General features: G+C 35.6%; 1 protein-coding gene across 3 annotated transcripts in view; it reads left to right on the top strand.

Annotated features, from left to right (window-relative positions):
• LOC136839107 (gigaxonin-like) overlaps positions 1–17,559 on the top strand; it is a 268,846-nt gene that overhangs the window by 109,862 nt on the left and 141,425 nt on the right. For all 3 annotated transcript variants that reach the window (XM_067104756.1, XM_067104754.1, XM_067104755.1), the window contains exon 5: positions 15,275–15,430. In XM_067104756.1, coding sequence (XP_066960857.1) covers positions 15,275–15,430 — 156 coding nt within the window. The remainder of the gene's footprint in view (positions 1–15,274; positions 15,431–17,559) is intronic.

The following is a 17,559-nucleotide window of genomic DNA, read 5'->3' as shown; positions in this document are numbered from 1 at the left end:
GGAAAAGACTCTGGCCGTGGTCCACAGTCAAGGGTCTTTCAAAGTCAGTTCCCCTTCAATTCCCTCCCCCAGCTCTAATAATCCACACAGACGCCTTGTTAAGCGGCTGGGAGGGTACTCACCAAAAGAAAAGGTACAGGGTACATGGTCCACACTGTTCCATCAGTTCCATATAAACATTTTGGAGGCGATGGCAGTGTTTCTAACTCTGAAAAACTTTGCCCCACCAACCAGATTCATATCAGGCTGGTGCTGGACAGCGCAGTAGTGGTACATTGCATAAACAGAGAGGGTTCCAAATCGAGCCGGATAAACCAAGTGATGATAACCATGTTCTCCCTGGCGGAGAAGCACGGCTGGCACCTGTCAGCTACCCATCTAGCAGGAGTCCGGAATGTCATTGCAGACTCCCTGTCCAGGGCAACTCTGCTGGAGTCAGAATGGATATTCTCCTGACGAGGCTTCTTTCGGATGGATCGCCGTCAGGTTCCGGGCCTTCAGGTGGACTTGTTTGGAGAGCAATCACAAACTCCCTTGTTATGTTGCTCCCAAACCTGGATCCTCGAGCTCACGCCACGGATGCCATGTCAGTGGACTGGAACAAATGGCAGAAAATCTATCTATTCCCGCCAATAAACCTGCTGATGAAAAGGTGTTGCACAAGCTCAGGTCATTCAAAGGTCAGTGGCCCTGGTAGCTCCCAACTGGCCAAAGAGCAATTGGTTCCCTCTTCTTCTGGAGCTCAAACTGCGGTGTCATCAAATACCCAAGCCACAGCTGACTCAAATAGTGCAAACACAGACTGTGTCAGCTTCCTCAAGAATTCTGAATACCCTGGCTTTATGGACTTTATGAAATTAAGCCGCTCAGAGAGGGTGCGGATATTGATCCGTTAATACTCTGTTTCTGGAATCAGATAAAAGAGATTCTACCCTCAGACAGTACGATTCAGCAGTTAAAAGTTTGTATCTTTTGAAGGAATCTGAAGCTCAAGTCATGACCACCAATTTGCAATATCATTCTTTAGGTCACTGTTTGAAAAAGGTCTTGCTCCGGCCACCATTACCACAGCGAAATCAGCTTTGAAAAAGGTGTTTTTGCATGGCTTCAAGATTGATTTAACAGATTCATATTTTCATCCATTCCCAGAGCATGCGCTCGTTTTGAGACCAGCAACCCGTCCACATACAGTTTCCTGGTTTCTTAACGATGTTCTAAAATTAGCCTCAGAAACTAATAACGATCAATGTTCTTATTTGAATCTGTTAAGGAAGACGTTGTTCCTAATTAGTCTAGCTTCAGGTGCCAGAATATCAGAACTGTCTGCTCTCTCTAGAGGTGCGAATCATGTGGATTTTCTCCGTCAGGAGAAGTTCTGCTTTCCCCAGATCAAAGGTTCTTAGCAAAAAATGAAGACCCTCAGGATAGGTGGTCCCCTGGAAGGTTGTTCCTCTTCCACAAGACCTATCTTTATGCCCAGTTGCTACCTTGAGGGCCTATTTACGGAGAACTTCTCAGTGTTTGTCTGGTCCTCTTTTTATCAGGAAAAGGAGGAATGCTTTCTTTAAAGGCTATCAGACAACAAATTCTATACTTCATTAAGCAAGCTAACCCGGATTCAGTCCTAAGGTTCATGATATCCGAGCAGTGGCTACCCCACTAATTATTTTCATAATATGAATTTCGATGAGCTTAAGAAGTATACGGGCTGGAAATCTCCATCAGTGTTTAAACGCCACTATCTGAAATCACTGAAGCTCTGAAGTTCCCTGCGGTGGCTGTAGGGAGCATTGTCCCTCCACCTTAAATTAACCTTTAATCCCTATCCTTTCCTAGAAGCCCGCCTGCCTCATTTTACTTGCCCTGCCATTTTCTCCTGGACCAGACATGCTTCACAGCCTGGCTCTCATATCATGATGTACAATCTTGCGGTGTTAGTTTTTAAGTTTGCGACGTTATATTTACTGTGATTTAGTTTTAAGTCCGGAGGTACCTTTATAAATTTTCTGTCGTTTATTTAGTTTTGGTACCTTCCCACCATAGTATTAATTATGTACATAGTTGTTTCTCATGTCCTTTACTGTGGTATTAATTGTATCCCCTAGTTTTAACTCAGTTTATCTGTCTATACCTTTGGTATTTAATCATGTTTTGAGGGATAATTAAAACTATTTTCAGTAATAGTGTTTTTATACATGTCCACCAAACTGTTCGCTCCTTTTAGACTTTCACCAAAGCTTAATATGATTCTCTGTCATGATTTCACCGGCTGACACAGGGATGAGCTCAGAAAAGGGATTTTGACAAAGGAAAAATCTATTTCTGAGGGAGGCTCTGTGTCACCCGGTGACCCTCCCAGGATCTAGATTTCCCTCCCTGAGTAGGCATACCAAGCTTGTGGGGGGTGCTAGCCTGGAATGAGTACAGATGGCGCTGGGGTCGTTGGTTGGCGGGCAGGTGAGTGCGGGCGTTAGATAGGCTCCTCACGCCCGGGGTTTTGTCATTGGGATGTCTACAGAGTGCAGTCCTGTGGCAGTGACAACAATCACTCACCCTTATCTATACCCGACGTCTATTTCATAATAGATGTTCAATCTGGGGTAGTAACCCCAGCATTCCTGATAGCTTTTTCTCTGGTATATTTAGCAATATCTATACCTAGAAATTCGTTAATAGGAATTTCACCGGCTGACACAGGGCCTCCCTCAGAAATAGATTTTCCTTTGTCAAAATCCCTTATTAATGTATTAAACACTGCAAAATATCAATTCATTAAAGAAAATATAGTGAATTAATAAGATACTAGTGCAATGAAAATTCTTCCCCTCATCATTTTCCGAAAGCTTGGGAGCGAGTGGGAGATGTAACCTGTCAAATATGTCAAAGATCTTGACATACTGACCGCCAGGGTAGAAGATGTTACCACTCGGTGGTCAAATAAATGTTGCTACCTGGTGGTCAAATGTCCTATGAAGGATGCAGTACTGAAAAATTCTCTCTCTCTCTCTCTCTCTCTCTCTCTCTCTCTCTCTCTCTCTCTCTCTCTCTCTCTCTCTCTCTCACTGAGGTAGATTTTTTTATGCATGTGTAACATGTTTTATTTGTTTTGTGTACTGCAGTTTTATGGATAAACTTGACGTGACTGTTATTAATTTTCCTTATTTTCCACACTATAATTACAACTTTTTGCATTTGTATAGTAAATTATTAAAAATTCTAAACAAATACATATCACTCCCAGTCTTCTCTCAGATTCTTCAGAGTGAGGAGGGTGCAACTACCTGTCAATTAACTTGGCATATTGACATAGACCACGAAGGGGAGGTAATGTTGCTTACAGATGGTCAAGGATACTGAAATCTCTCTCTCTCTCTCTCTCTCTCTCTCTCTCTCTCTCTCTCTCTCTCTCTCTCTCTCTCTCTCCTTCATAAATCATGAATTTCCATCATTTGATATCTATTATAAGAATAACTTCTCTCTCTCTCTCTTCCAGTTATTCTCTCTTTTCTGTCATAATATGTAAGAAAAAACACCCTCTCTCTCTCTCTCTCTCTCTCTCTCTCTCTCTCTCTCTCTCTCTCTCTCTCTCTCTCTCTCTCTCTCTCTCATGCCAAAGGATACTCAGAATGTGAGAGATGGATAGCTAGATAGATAGAAAGGGAGAGTAGTTGATAGAAAGATTCTCTCTCTCTCTCTCTCTCTCTCTCTCTCTCTCTCTCTCTCTCTCTCTCTCTCTCTCTCTCTCTGTGTTATTGGCTGGAAGAGTTAGAAGTATGTAGGTTTATATTTTTTGAGGGTAAAATGTTTAAGATGACTTTGAAATTATATTAGTAATATCATTTCAAAGATTAATACAGTAATAGGATAATAGTTTAAGTATATTTGATGTTGAATGCTAGTTTAAGGTATACATTTGTATTTGAACCTTCAAGATAGGTAGTTATAAGCATTTTTAGTGGGGGTGTTAACTATTTGTGGGGGGTTGTGGTATGCATCCCCTGCGAAGTGATGGTATATATATACAGTCATACCTCGAAATTACACGAGGATAGGTTCCGGAGCCCCTCGTGCAAGGTGAATTTTCGCGTAAGTTTGGCATGGTCTTTAAAAATGCTAATAAATGTTTATTTCCAGAGTTTAAGTACTAAATATGACCCTAATCATGCTCATTTAAAAGCTAACTTTTAAATGAACTAAAGTTAGTGTAATTTTATTTAAAATTTAGCTTATTACCCTTAAAAAGGAATACAGTAAATGGTTGACATAAAAATTGAGTACTGCACAGTTTCATAATAAGCGCATTTACAGTAGGTGCGTCACGATATACTAATGTTACCCTAATTCATGGGATGCCGTTTTTCTTTGTCACTTAGAGTAAAAGCCGTTTTCTTTTGTCACTAGCAAAACATCAGTCAACAAAAAAAAGTACAATTCCATAAAACATTGAAAACATGTACATAATGTTCGTAGAAGGTAGTACAGTACAGGTAAAATTCAATCAATTTAAAATTATATACTGTACAGGTAATGATGTACAGAGAATAATAAGTTGTAAACGTATGTTTGAGCATTAACTACTGAATGAGAGAGAGAGAGAGATACTGTAATAAAGTAACTGTACTGCTTTTTGTATCGTATTTATGCGCAGAATATATAAATACAATTTTCCATTCTGATTTTACACCTAAAAACACAAAACTTAAAAATTATACACACTTTCTACAGGGTATCATTCTTTGAAAAATGCAGGGTATCACATCTTGTAAAGTACACCAACTGAACGTGCTGTAATTACATGCACATACAGATTGCACCAGCACTTTTCTCTGAGGTGAACAGAGTAATTTCAAAGAATGACACTTATAGAACTCTTAGTTACATCTCTGATATTACATTAAAGAATTCATTTTATCAAATGAGCGACTGAACAACCTCATCTCAAGGTCATGTAAAGTCCTTGTGACAAAGACTTTGCAAATGGACATAATACTTGTATGATATTTATGTACAGAAATATAAATATAAATTTTCCATATCGATTTTACAGTTAAAAACATGAAAACTTATAAATGTACTTCAAACATTAAACAAGCATTTTCTGCAGGGTATCATCTTTGAAAAGTGCAGTAACTTTGCAAATGGGTATCACATCTTGTAAAAGTACACTAAGTGAATGTCAAATTACCTTTGCATTATATTTATGCATGTACAAAAATAAAATAATACATTTTCGATACAGATTGTACACATGAAAGCATGAAATGCGTTTTTCATAAGATTTTACACATGAAAGCATGAAATGCATTTTCCATAGAGAGCCAGAGAAAACATTAAAACATCAAATGCATTTTTCATACAGATTTTTACATAGAACATGAAATGCATTTTTCATACAGATTTTACACATAAAAGAATGAAATGCATTTTTCATACAGATTTTACACATAAAAGCATGAAAACTTGTAAATTACTTAAAAAAATTAAACACCCACTTCTGCAGGGTTTCTTCAGAATTTCGTGTGTCTGTGAAAAAATCATGTATGCCCATTAGTTAGGTTCCAGTGAAAAGTTGGTGTGTGTGAAGAAACAATTTCGAATTTTAAGATCGAAGTATTACTGTATATATATATACAGTAAACCCCCAGATTCACATTCTCATGATATTGACTCATATTATTTGAGGGTTTCTCTGTGGAACATATCTAGCCATCATTTTAGAAAATTGGCCATTTGTTATTTTTCACTGAAAATATTCACTAATTACTATATTTTTATAATTTTCATGAATAAATGCTTTTTGTGATAAAACTATTAAAATACTCAGGTATATGCATTTTACAAGGTTTTTCTTTGTTTAAACTATCAAAATGGGCAGTTCTAAGTGTTTTTAGGGGGTTTACTACCAGTAACCTTTCTTAAACTTTTTTAGCTATTTGGCTTGCAGGTTTGTTGTCTACTAATATATTCCATATATATATGGTATTCATATGTATATAATATAATTATATATATATATATATATATTATATTTATATATATATATATATATATATTATATATTGAATATATGTATAATATGTGATGTATATAGTTATTTTGTCACTGAATAGTTTTTGTTGACTGAAACAAGAAGATTCACGATAACTTTTCTACAATTGTTTTTTACATCAAAAAAACCTTCAAATTTTATGTACTACATTCTCTAAATTTACCTTAAGGAAATGCGATTATTAATTTATGTGAAAGAAGTTGATAGTCTAGGCCTATGTTTTGTTGTCCTTTGTATTTAGTTTGTATACAAAAGCATTGTGTTTTGCTGTTACTTTCTTGCAAGTTTAATTGTTTGTTCGACCAGTTAAAATGTAATGGAAGGATATTATCCTGTTGTGTTTGTACTGATTTTGACATCACTTAGTTTGTTAATTTGTAAAGAAATGGCCTTTGTAGTTTGTTTTGTTAACAGAGCCCTTTGGTGGTGGTCAAAGATGGCCATGAAGGGAGTCTCGTCACAGCTCTGGTGCAGTGTAGTTGTATCTAGTAGGGACCCAGGAAAAGGGAATGCAGCCATAGTTCTCGGTGCCTTCAAGAACACTTAAGTATTCCTTTTCATCTTAAAGTTCATTCAGGGAGATTTCCTGTAGGAGATATGCATATCTAAATGTGAAGAGAATTTCTTGGAGTGTACTTTGGATGAGTGTTATGAAGTAGAGATTGTGCTCAAGCCAATCCCACCCTCAGTTCAGGCTAGGAATATTGAATGCGCCATTTGAAATAACAGTAAGTTTATATTGTTTATGTCTTAGATTAGTATACACAACGCAATGCAGTGTTTTAAGTGCAATTTGGAATATGAATGAAGTAACCTGGGTGTTGTAGTATAGGACTTAGGCTATGAATAGGTTAGTATGTTTCAAATTGCTTAGGCTATTCGATTACACGTACGATTTGAAATGCTCTAGGCCTACTTGTTCTGAATGAGTGGAATATATATATATTATATATATATATATATATGGCCCGACTGTTTATATATATATATATACAGTTTTATATACTATATATATATATACTTGTTTTTTATATGTTGACAGCTCCTTTGGAATAAATAGTATATAGTTATGGAGCATTGAAATGTATGTCATATGACCCTTGATGGAATGTGTGACAGGTTAGCATGTTTAAGAAACCTTGGTAAGACGAACATTTGTGTCAGCGTATACCAGGCTGTTTGTAAACTGTAGTTCTTGCGATGAGCGAAAGGCATTTGGGTCTTGGAAATCTAGGTGCCTCAAATGGACTTGAGCGAATATTGACCCTATTAACCTGTATCCAGTTACAAGATTCCACATCACGCAGGGTGGTGAGAGAATGTTCTAGACATTGAAGATCTGGGTTGGGTAAAGTCCATTGAAATGTTGGTCATGATGGGTAATATATTTGCATCTCGAGTACAGATTAGTGATTTGGGCAGTAACTTGAATTGGTGAACGTCCTGCCTGGTGAGGGTGCTAGACTTTTGCCAGTAAAGGTGAGAAGTGATCTTTTCATTTAAAAATGCCCCATTGGACATTGAGTTAATTTTGTACTCTGTTGGTTTCATTGACATTTTATTACTGAATATTTTTTCCTCTTTATTGCCTTGCACATTTACCGTGTACTGTAGTAAACACCCAGTATTCGCTGGGGATGCGTACTCCCCCCTCGAATAGCTAAAATCTGCAAATACTTAAAACCCTTTTAAAAGACACTTAGAACTGCCAATTTTGATAGTTCAAACACAAAAAAAAAAACTAAAAATACTTGTATACACAAGTATTGTCCTACTTATGATGGGGTTAGGTTCCAAAAAACCATTATTTGTCGGAAAAAATGTGTCTCGAATATGGTCTAGCCTACACTAGGGTATTCAGTACCATGCATACATATGATAGCCTAGCCTACACTATAAAGTATACTCTATAAATACAAGGTATAGTAAATATTAATATCAGCTAATTCTGGAGGGTCATGCAGAATGACTTATGATAATTCAGTACAAAGAGGAATTGAATAACAAACAAGAATTAAGTTAGCCTATACTGTGGTATATCATATACATATACAATAGCCTAGCCTACATTATACTGTACTCTATATTCACTTATTGATATCGTATTATACAAACATCAACGTAACAAATATGCATCTTTTCCATGGATCTTATAAAATGTTATGCTTTACTTCACTGTATCCAATAATATTGTTTATATTCTTTTATTGCTTTTGTGTTGTAAATTGCAATCATAGCGATCAATGTTTTGGTTTGGAAATCGATTGCGCGGTAAGTTTATTTTGCCGTATTTAACTCAGTTGAGGGCGCTTTTCTTGCTTCTAGTTAGCGTAAATGAATCTCTAGATACTTGATTTATATGGGACAAGGTTATTTTTTGTTATACGAAGTGTCTTTAAGTCAAAATATAACTTAAGTACGTCTTGTTGTGAAGTTAATTTAGCTATTTTTTTCATTAATAGATTACGTTGGCCGTTTGGGGGCATGTTTGTTTTGTGTAAAATAAATCAAGATTCCATTCGCTATTTTCACTTGATTTCATCATAATACGAGCTGTGCATATTTATCGTTTATCGGTGGAAAAATAGCTGCAATGTGTTCTTTCATGCCCAGTAGTTTTGATTAACCTACTTTCTCCCCAATTTTAATTATGATTGAGTTTCATCCATGTTGCCGATGCACGATAATTTATGGTCATTAGCAGCTTGAACATTGTTTTCTCAGCTTCAGCCACAACTTGCAGCTTAAATTTAGCAGTGTATTTCGTAGTCGATCTCCGATCTTTTATCCATACCGAATAAGGGTGTAATGTAAAAATATATCAATCCTGTTCGGCTTAATTTCATTTGTAACATAACTATGGTAATTGTTTACTACCGTACGACGGTTGGAAATACAAGCAAAACGGCTGTTGCTATCCGATTGTCCTTACTTGAAATATCAAGTTAAATTACTTATGAATTATTATGGAAATGGAGAGAATAACATGAGAGAGAGAGGTTATTCTTACGTTATATATCAAAAGATGGAAATTCAGTATTAAACTAACCTTAAAATGAAATTAAAGTTACTGTAATTTCATTTAAAAGTTAGCTTAATACATTACCCTTAAAGAAAGAAAGAAATGGATGATGGAAAAATATAGGAGAGAGTGAAGAGTAGTATATTGTTTCTCTTTCTCCCCATTCCACTGATCTATATTTAGAAGTCTTCTCAACCTCTTTTTCAAAAACTTCTTTATTCTGTCTCTTTCTCTTTGTTCTGAAATGCTCTATGTCTCTTTTAGAATGGCGCATTTACAGTTTGTAGATGGTACAGGTAAAATAAGATCGATTTAAAATTATCTACTGTACAGTTAAAGACATACAGAGAAACAGTAATACATAGGTTGTGCTAACTATGAGAGAGAGAGAGAGAAAGAGAGAGAGAGAGAGAGAGAGAGAGAGAGATAACAATTGTCCTTACAGAAGAGAGTGAAATTTTTTATGAATTATTACAGAGAGAGAGAGAGAGAGAGAGAGAGAGAGAGAGAGAGAGAGAGAGAGAATTATGTAAGAAACCTTTGACCCGCTAATCAGCAACACTCCCCCTTCTTCTCATGTTAAATCCACATGTCTGACAGCTTTGCCTTTGAGCTTATGACAAAAGATGAGGGAAAGATATTTGTTTAAAATATGTATCACATACAAATTTTGTAATTACAGTTATTGTTATTATTATTATTATTATTATTACGGTCATACCTCAAAATTACGCGAGGTTAGGTTCCGGAGCCCCTCGTGCAAGGTGAATTTTTGCGTAAGTTTGGCATGGTCTTTAAAAATGCTAATAAATGTTTATTTCCAGAGTTTAAGTACTAATCATGCTCCCAAAGTATTAAGCTAACTTTTAAATGAACTAAAGTTAGTGTAATTTTATTTAAATTTACCTTATTACCCTTAAAAAGGAATACAGTAAATGGTTGACATAAAAATTGAGTACTGCACAGTTTCATAATAGCGCATTTACAGTAGGTGCGGATACTAATGTTACCCCTAATTCATGGGATGCCGTTTTCTTTGTCACTTAGAGTAAAAGCCATTTCATTCAAGGGTCACTAGGCAAACGTCACAGTCAACAAAAGTACAGTTCCATAAAATATCGAAAACATGTACATAATGTTCGTAGAAGGTAGTACAGTACAGGTAAAATTCAATCAATTTAAAATTATATACTGTACAGGTAATGACGTACAGAGAATAATAAGTTGTAAACAAAAATGTTTGAGCGCTAACTACGAGAGTCAGAGAGAGAGAGAGATACTGTAATAAAGTAACTGTACTGCTTTTGTATCGTATTTATAAAATAGATAAATACAAATTTTCCATTCTGATTTTACACCTAAAAAAACACAAAAACTTAAAAATTATACACACTTTCTACAGGGTATCATCTTTGAAAAATGCAGTAACTAAGAGTATCACATCTTGTAAAAGTACACCAACTGAACGTGCTGTAATTACATGCACATACAGATTGCACCAGCACTTTTCTCCGAGGTGAACAAAGTAATTTTCAAAGAATGATACATACAACTCTTAGTTACATCTCTGATATTACATTAAAGAATTCATTTTATCAAATGAGAGCGACTGAACAACCTCATCTCAAGGTCATGTGGAAAAGTCCTTGTGACAAAGACTTTGCAAATGGACATAATACTTGTATGATATTTATGTACAGAAATATAAATATAAATTTTCCATATCGATTTTACAGTTAAAACCATGAAAACTTATAAATGTACTTCAAACATTAAACAAGCATTTTCTGCAGGGGTATCATCTTTGAAAAGTGCAGTAACTTTGCAAATGGGTATCACATCTTGTAAAAGTACACTAAGTGAATGTGCTGAAATTACCTTTGCATTATATTTATGCATGTACAAAAATAAAAATAATACATTTTCGATACAGATTGTACACATGAAAGCATGAAATGCGTTTTTCATAGAGATTTTACACATGAAAGCATGAAATGCATTTTCCATAGAGATTTTGCATATTAAAACATCAAATGCATTTTTCATACAGATTTTACACATAGAAGCATGAAATACATTTTTCATACAGATTTTACACATAAAAGAATGAAATGCATTTTTCATACAGATTTTACACATAAAAGCATGAAAACTTGTAAATTACTTAAAAATTAAACACCCACTTCTGCAGGGTTTCTCGAGAATTTCGTGTGTGTCTGTGAAAAAATCGTATGCCCATTAGTTAGGTTCCAGTGAAAAGTTGGTGGGACGTTGTGAATTCGCGAGACAGAGGGTTTTGTGTAGGATCGAAGTATTATTGTATTATTATTATTATTATTATTATTATTATTATTATTATTATTATTATTATTAATATTTGAAAATTAGTACTTAATATTAGGTAAAACATTTATTTATCATACAAAACAAATAAACATACATGTACCATAAAAATTCTCTCATCTCAGTAAAAGAGAGAGAGAGAGAGGGAATTATTACTTTTATTATTTAATGTTATTTAATTTACACATAAAAGCTTGAAAACTTATAAATTACATAAAAAATTAAACATAAACACTTTTGCAGGTTTTTTCAATATTTGCAAATGTTTGTGTGTCTGTGAATTCGCGCAACTCGAATCGCGCAATTTGGGGTATTACTGCAATAAGATTAAATAATAATAATATATACACTGGGTACCTGTAATAAAATATATAATAATAAGATTAAATCATAAGGGTACTCACGGGTGATGAATGTTGATTACAGATGATGATGATGAGGTAGCTGTGCAGTCTGATGATTGATGATGAAGATATGACTGCACAGCAAAGTAGAGGAGTTACATCCCCTCTGAGGTCACCTCTTCCCCTTCTTTAGGAGGTGCTTCGTCAGGGGTTTTGGGAGGCATCACCTTGTTGAGGTAATTGTACATGTCCACAAAGGTGTTATGATATGGCTGCATCAGTTCATTAAGGCCAGTTGGAAAATTATCCCATGCCTCTATCATTGTCTGGAGCTTCCTGACTTTTTTAAGAATTTGTACAGACCAAGAAATTCTTTAAAATCCTGGTCCGTTGGTGGGATAAAGAGTACTGTACATGAACGAAGGTGACTAGTTCTTCTCCAGCAAGGGCGTTCCCAAGCATTCTACCCTCTTCGTATTCCTTCTCAATGAACGTGACAGCACAGTGTCAGGCCATAACAGCCTGCTACTTCTTCATGACTTTTACCCTCACTTAACATAACAATCACATTAACCTTCTCTTGAGTCATGATCTTCCTGTGGTGCTTAGGCTCTTTGCTAGAAGCCTTAGAAGAAGCAAGGTATTTAGAAGGCAGCTAAGGACACGATTCAAAAAGATACGCAAATCCGCACCGATACGTACTTACATGACATGCGAGCTCTAGAGGCATACACAGTGAACTGAGATGCTGGGTCATTTGTGCATCGTATACAGTGTACATATGCACATACAGGGTATTGCGCATAACGACAGTGATATTCTGCGCATATTGTACATTTTATGGATATTTTGTTGTGTTGTAAGATGATTTTGAAATATCAAAGTGTTTCAGGATGATACATAGTACGTAGAGCATATCTATGATAAGTACTTAGTTTGTAGAACGAAAGGACTACATTATTAGGGTGTCTGATGTGGAGTATTTTCATTTTAATATACTGTACGGACTACATTATTAGGGTGTCTGATGTAGAGTATTTTCATTTTAATATACTGTATAGTATAATTTTGTGACTACTCTACATAAATACATTTTTTATGATTAAAAAAGATTTACAAAATTCCAAATATTACAGCAATGCAATATATTAATGTAAACACAGCAGAATTTCAATGGCATGTATTTTTTTGTCTTAAAAAGTATTTTACCCAAGCCAGCAAATGGTAGAGAAAGAAAATGAGTGCTGGGATGCTGTATGCCCAAGTACAATAATACCCAGTGCGCTATTGGCTGTCGTCTGCAAAGCAGCCAATCCAGGAATGCCATTCATTTTCCTTGGTGCTCATTGGGTGTACACTTGGCGTTGATTGGCTAGATCCTTAATCCCATCTTACAGAGATGGATCCATCTCTGCAAGATGGGGGGAGACTCATCTCCCCCAGTTTACTGCGTAATACATAGCATCTCCTTATCGGGTGTAATCGTGAATTGTGCGTGTCATTTTAAATTTTTGTGTGTCACAGCCGATCGTGCCCTAAAATGTCTCTTAAATGCCCTGCTCCTCCTAAAGCTTCTGGCAAAGAGCCTACACAAAAGAAAGCAGTCATGAAGCTTGATGAGAAGGTAAAACTTCTGGATATGTTGAAGGAAAGCAAAAGTTACGGTGCGGTAACCCGCCATTCTGACTTGAATGAAAGTACCGTGAGGTATATTAAGAAGAAAGAAGCAGAGATACAGAAGACTTACAGCCTTCCGTATCTCTGCATGTGCTTTTTCGGTAGTGGAAAAACAGTTTCAACAGTGTGTGATAAGACAATCATTAAGATGGAATATGCACTGGCATTTTGGGTAAAGGACTGCTGTAAGAACATCATCCCCCTTACTCCAACATCATTTGCGAAAAAGTGCGACAACTATACCAGCAGTATTTGGCAGCTATGGGAGGTGGCAATGTACAGGCACAGGAAGGTGGTGACGTACAGACACAGGAAGGCGATGATACAGGGGAATTAGAATTCTTAGGCTTCGACGAACCCACACCAGAAGAAGAAGAGGAGGAGGAAGAGCCACAAGCAGGAGCATCATTCGAAATGATATTAATAAAATCATTTCAAAGATTAATATGGTAATAGGATATTAGTTTAAGGTATATTTGATGTAGGATGATAGTTTAAGGTATACATTTGGTGTTTGAACTTTCAAGATAGGCAATTATAAGCATTTTTAGAGACGGGTGTTTAAATATTCACGGATTTTAACTATTTGCGGCGGGCTATGGTACACATCCCCCATGAATACGGGGGTTGGACTGTATTTCTAAGCAATTATCGAGGGACTGATACGTAGCCCTAGAAATTCACAATATATATGGTAGGGGATAGCACAAACAGATACCCAGGCCGTTGGAAACCAAAAATTCACACCTAAAAGGGCAAGGGGTTGGAACCGTACACTTATTTATGGCTGAGGTCAGAGTCCATTTACAAATCTTATTATTCTTTTTCCTTCCATATCAAGTACCTTCCTTTAAATGTATACATTTTACACATTTATTTGAAATTAGTGGATCAATTTTCTTTTAGTTAACTAGAATAAATGAAATTTTCAGTTCATTATTTTAATAAACTATCTTATTTTCCCCTGCTAAATTGACTGTATGATTGTGTTCACTAATGAGCAAAAATTCCACAGTTCACCTTTGCATATCTTACACATTTTTATGCTTTCCTGTTATGTTTTCTAATGTTTTTTGAGTATGACTGATATGAAAGTTATCATAAGATTCATGAAATTTGATATGCATATCTTCTAGTATTGTCATGAGAGTTCTTTATTGTTCTTAAATGCCACATCAACTCCAAAATTCTTAGGTAAACGTGGGATAGCTTTGAAATTATTATTATATGGCAGTACAAGCAGGTTTTTTGTGTTTCAAGTTTCTTTTTTGTTTATTTTGGAAAAGCAACAAAGCTTTGAAATCAGGTCTCACATTCATGTTTTTAAGAGTATTACATATATGTACCCTGAATGCATTTATGGTGAAGATAAGATTAGGAATACAGGCAAGAAATTTAAATTTCCTACCTCTGTATTAGAAACAAATAAGTAATAGAGGTTTGTATGTACGAAACAGAATTATTCGCTATGAGATTCATGGCTTAGTATAATTACCTTGCCTGTAGAAAGTTTCAAAATAATAGGCTGTATTTATGAAGCAAGGTCATATTTGTGAATATTTTTCTACTTTTAATTTTGCAGCCCAAGGCAGTTGACATTTTAAATGTTAGATAAACTTCTTATTAAATTAAATTCTTATACACTTGTATGTATTCCATATCAGAATTTTCTTCATTGTGTACAATTTTTTTCACTGTCATTCCTAATACTTGTCTCAGAAAAATAAATTTCCAACATCTCTGTGTTATATTTTTACACTGGCTTGTCTGTGCATTTTGGTACTTTTTAGTTTTGATTACGGTATTCCTTTTGTTTTAAATATTATTTTGGTATCCTAGGCAGATTGTTCGGACAGATGAATTCCGCAATTTGGGTGAAGAACGTTTGAAATCCCTTTTGGCACAAGATGGATTAATGGTCAAGTCAGAGCTAGATATTTTGACAGCATTAGTTGTATGGCTTAATGAGAATGGATCCAAAAATCCTGATGTTGAGTAAGTCCATATGTTTCTGTGTTGACCCTTTTCATCCATGTACTATTCATGATTATATACCACATTTATTTTGTAGTAAAATCTTACATTAACAGTTCACATAATAACAGATTTCTAAAGGTAACAGAGTGTATCTTTATTGTTATCATTGCAATTCAAGGTGTAACCTTAGTTGGGAAAACAGTGTTACAAGCTCAAGGACCCCAGTGAGGAAAGCAGCCCAGTATATCAAAGGATATTGAGAAATAAAGATTAAACTGTGAAAGAGAAATAGCAAAAAAAACAATATCAGTAATGATAGATTGTTATAAGTAATGCAGCTGGGAATTCTGAGATTCCTGCCTTGTTCTAGCAATTGCCAATGGGCTGCAATTTGTAAACTAAAAGAGAATAAATGGGAATATAAGGTCGCCAGAGAGATACCTTGATTAATTATGTGCGGTTTATTTACAATTTACAGACTAATTTGGACAGCACAGCATACAGGGCATCTCTCAGTCAATAATAGCAATATTAATGCTTTTAGGAATTGTTCTACAGCGGGGAAATCTTGGCCCCCAGATACATAGAAAGCTGAATACTGCGAATTAGTTCCAGATGCCTTAATTACGTTATGCATTGGACTTTCTGCGTTGATTCCCAGCACTTGTATCAACCAGGAACTTGCAATAATCACAATGCACGGGTCATCAACTCCTGTAAGCAGATAAGTGAAAATTTCCTCAAAATGCCTATCACATGGACATACATAACAAGAGCAAGATTTGAGGAGGTTACTAATTCACACACACACACACACACACACACACACACACACACACACACACACACATATATATATATATATATTATATATATATATATATATATATATATATATATATATATATATATATATATATATATATATATATATATATATATATATATATATATATATATATATATATATATATATATATATCATAAAACACTATTTAAATGTTGAAACCATATATTTCAGGCACTTGCTTCTGTGCCCCTGTTCACTGGTAGAATATGGACAGATGAAATTTTTACAAGGGTATATATACAAAACATAAAGGTGTGGCTTTAAGTCTCCGATGGTATGGAGTGACCGTTTCCTAAGAAGGAGGAGAATGACCAATCCCTAGTGGTTTTGGCCTCATTAGCTCCCGTTTGGCACGCATCTGGAGGTCGCCTTTCTTGGGCCATCTTCTTCAGTAGCGGTCTTAGGATTAGGCGTCGATGTCGTCCGATTTCCAATGTCCTCCTGACAGGTTCATATTGTTGGTTTGATTGATGATAGCAGATTCCAGCATCTTTCTTTTGTACGGACAGCTACTTTTGAAAACCAACTCCGCCCCACTCCAGTTTATGACATGTCCTGTATTTCTGATATGTAGGAAAATCCCGAACTCTCCGAAGTGTAACGTACTGATCTTTTGTGCTCTGTTATTCTTTGAGAGTGATCTACCTGTCTCGCCCACGTAAATGTCCTTACAATTGCTACATGGTATCTTGTAAACTCCGGCTTCTTCCCCTTTGTTATTTAAGTATACGTTAATGAGCGAACTCCGGATGGATTTGGGATAATGGAAAATGAAGGGATTGTCAGACACGAGTTGTTCGGTGCTTTTTGGATGTTTTCGTCGTACGGAAGCTTTATTTTGTTGTTGAAATCTATTTGTTGTAACTAACAACGTGTTTTCTTTGAATGGTAATTTAAAAAAAAAAAAATTTGGCTGTAGCATGGGAAGTCCCCTATCACCCCTTCTAGCAAACTTGTACATGGAATATTTCGAAACAGAACTTTTGTCGTCTATCAAACCCCGTAATATGATCTGGCTTAGATACGTAGATGATATCTTTACTTTCTGGGACAATAGCTGGGGGACTTTAATGAATTTTTTAATAGGCTAAATTCGCTAGTGCCGACCATAAAATTTAAAACGGAATGGGAAAAGGATGGAAAGCTGCTGTTCCTAGATGTACTGATCATAAGAAAACAGAACAGATATGCATTTACAGTATATAGAAAACTCACCTTCGCTGTTTCCTACATTCATTTCTTAAGCTACCATGACGTCTCCGTAAAAATCATGGTAGGGTGCAACTTATTCCTCAGA

This window comes from Macrobrachium rosenbergii, chromosome 6 (assembly GCF_040412425.1).
Source record: "Macrobrachium rosenbergii isolate ZJJX-2024 chromosome 6, ASM4041242v1, whole genome shotgun sequence".
NCBI classification, from domain to species: Eukaryota; Metazoa; Arthropoda; class Malacostraca; order Decapoda; family Palaemonidae; genus Macrobrachium; species Macrobrachium rosenbergii.
This window is presented reverse-complemented; position numbering and strand designations above follow the sequence as displayed.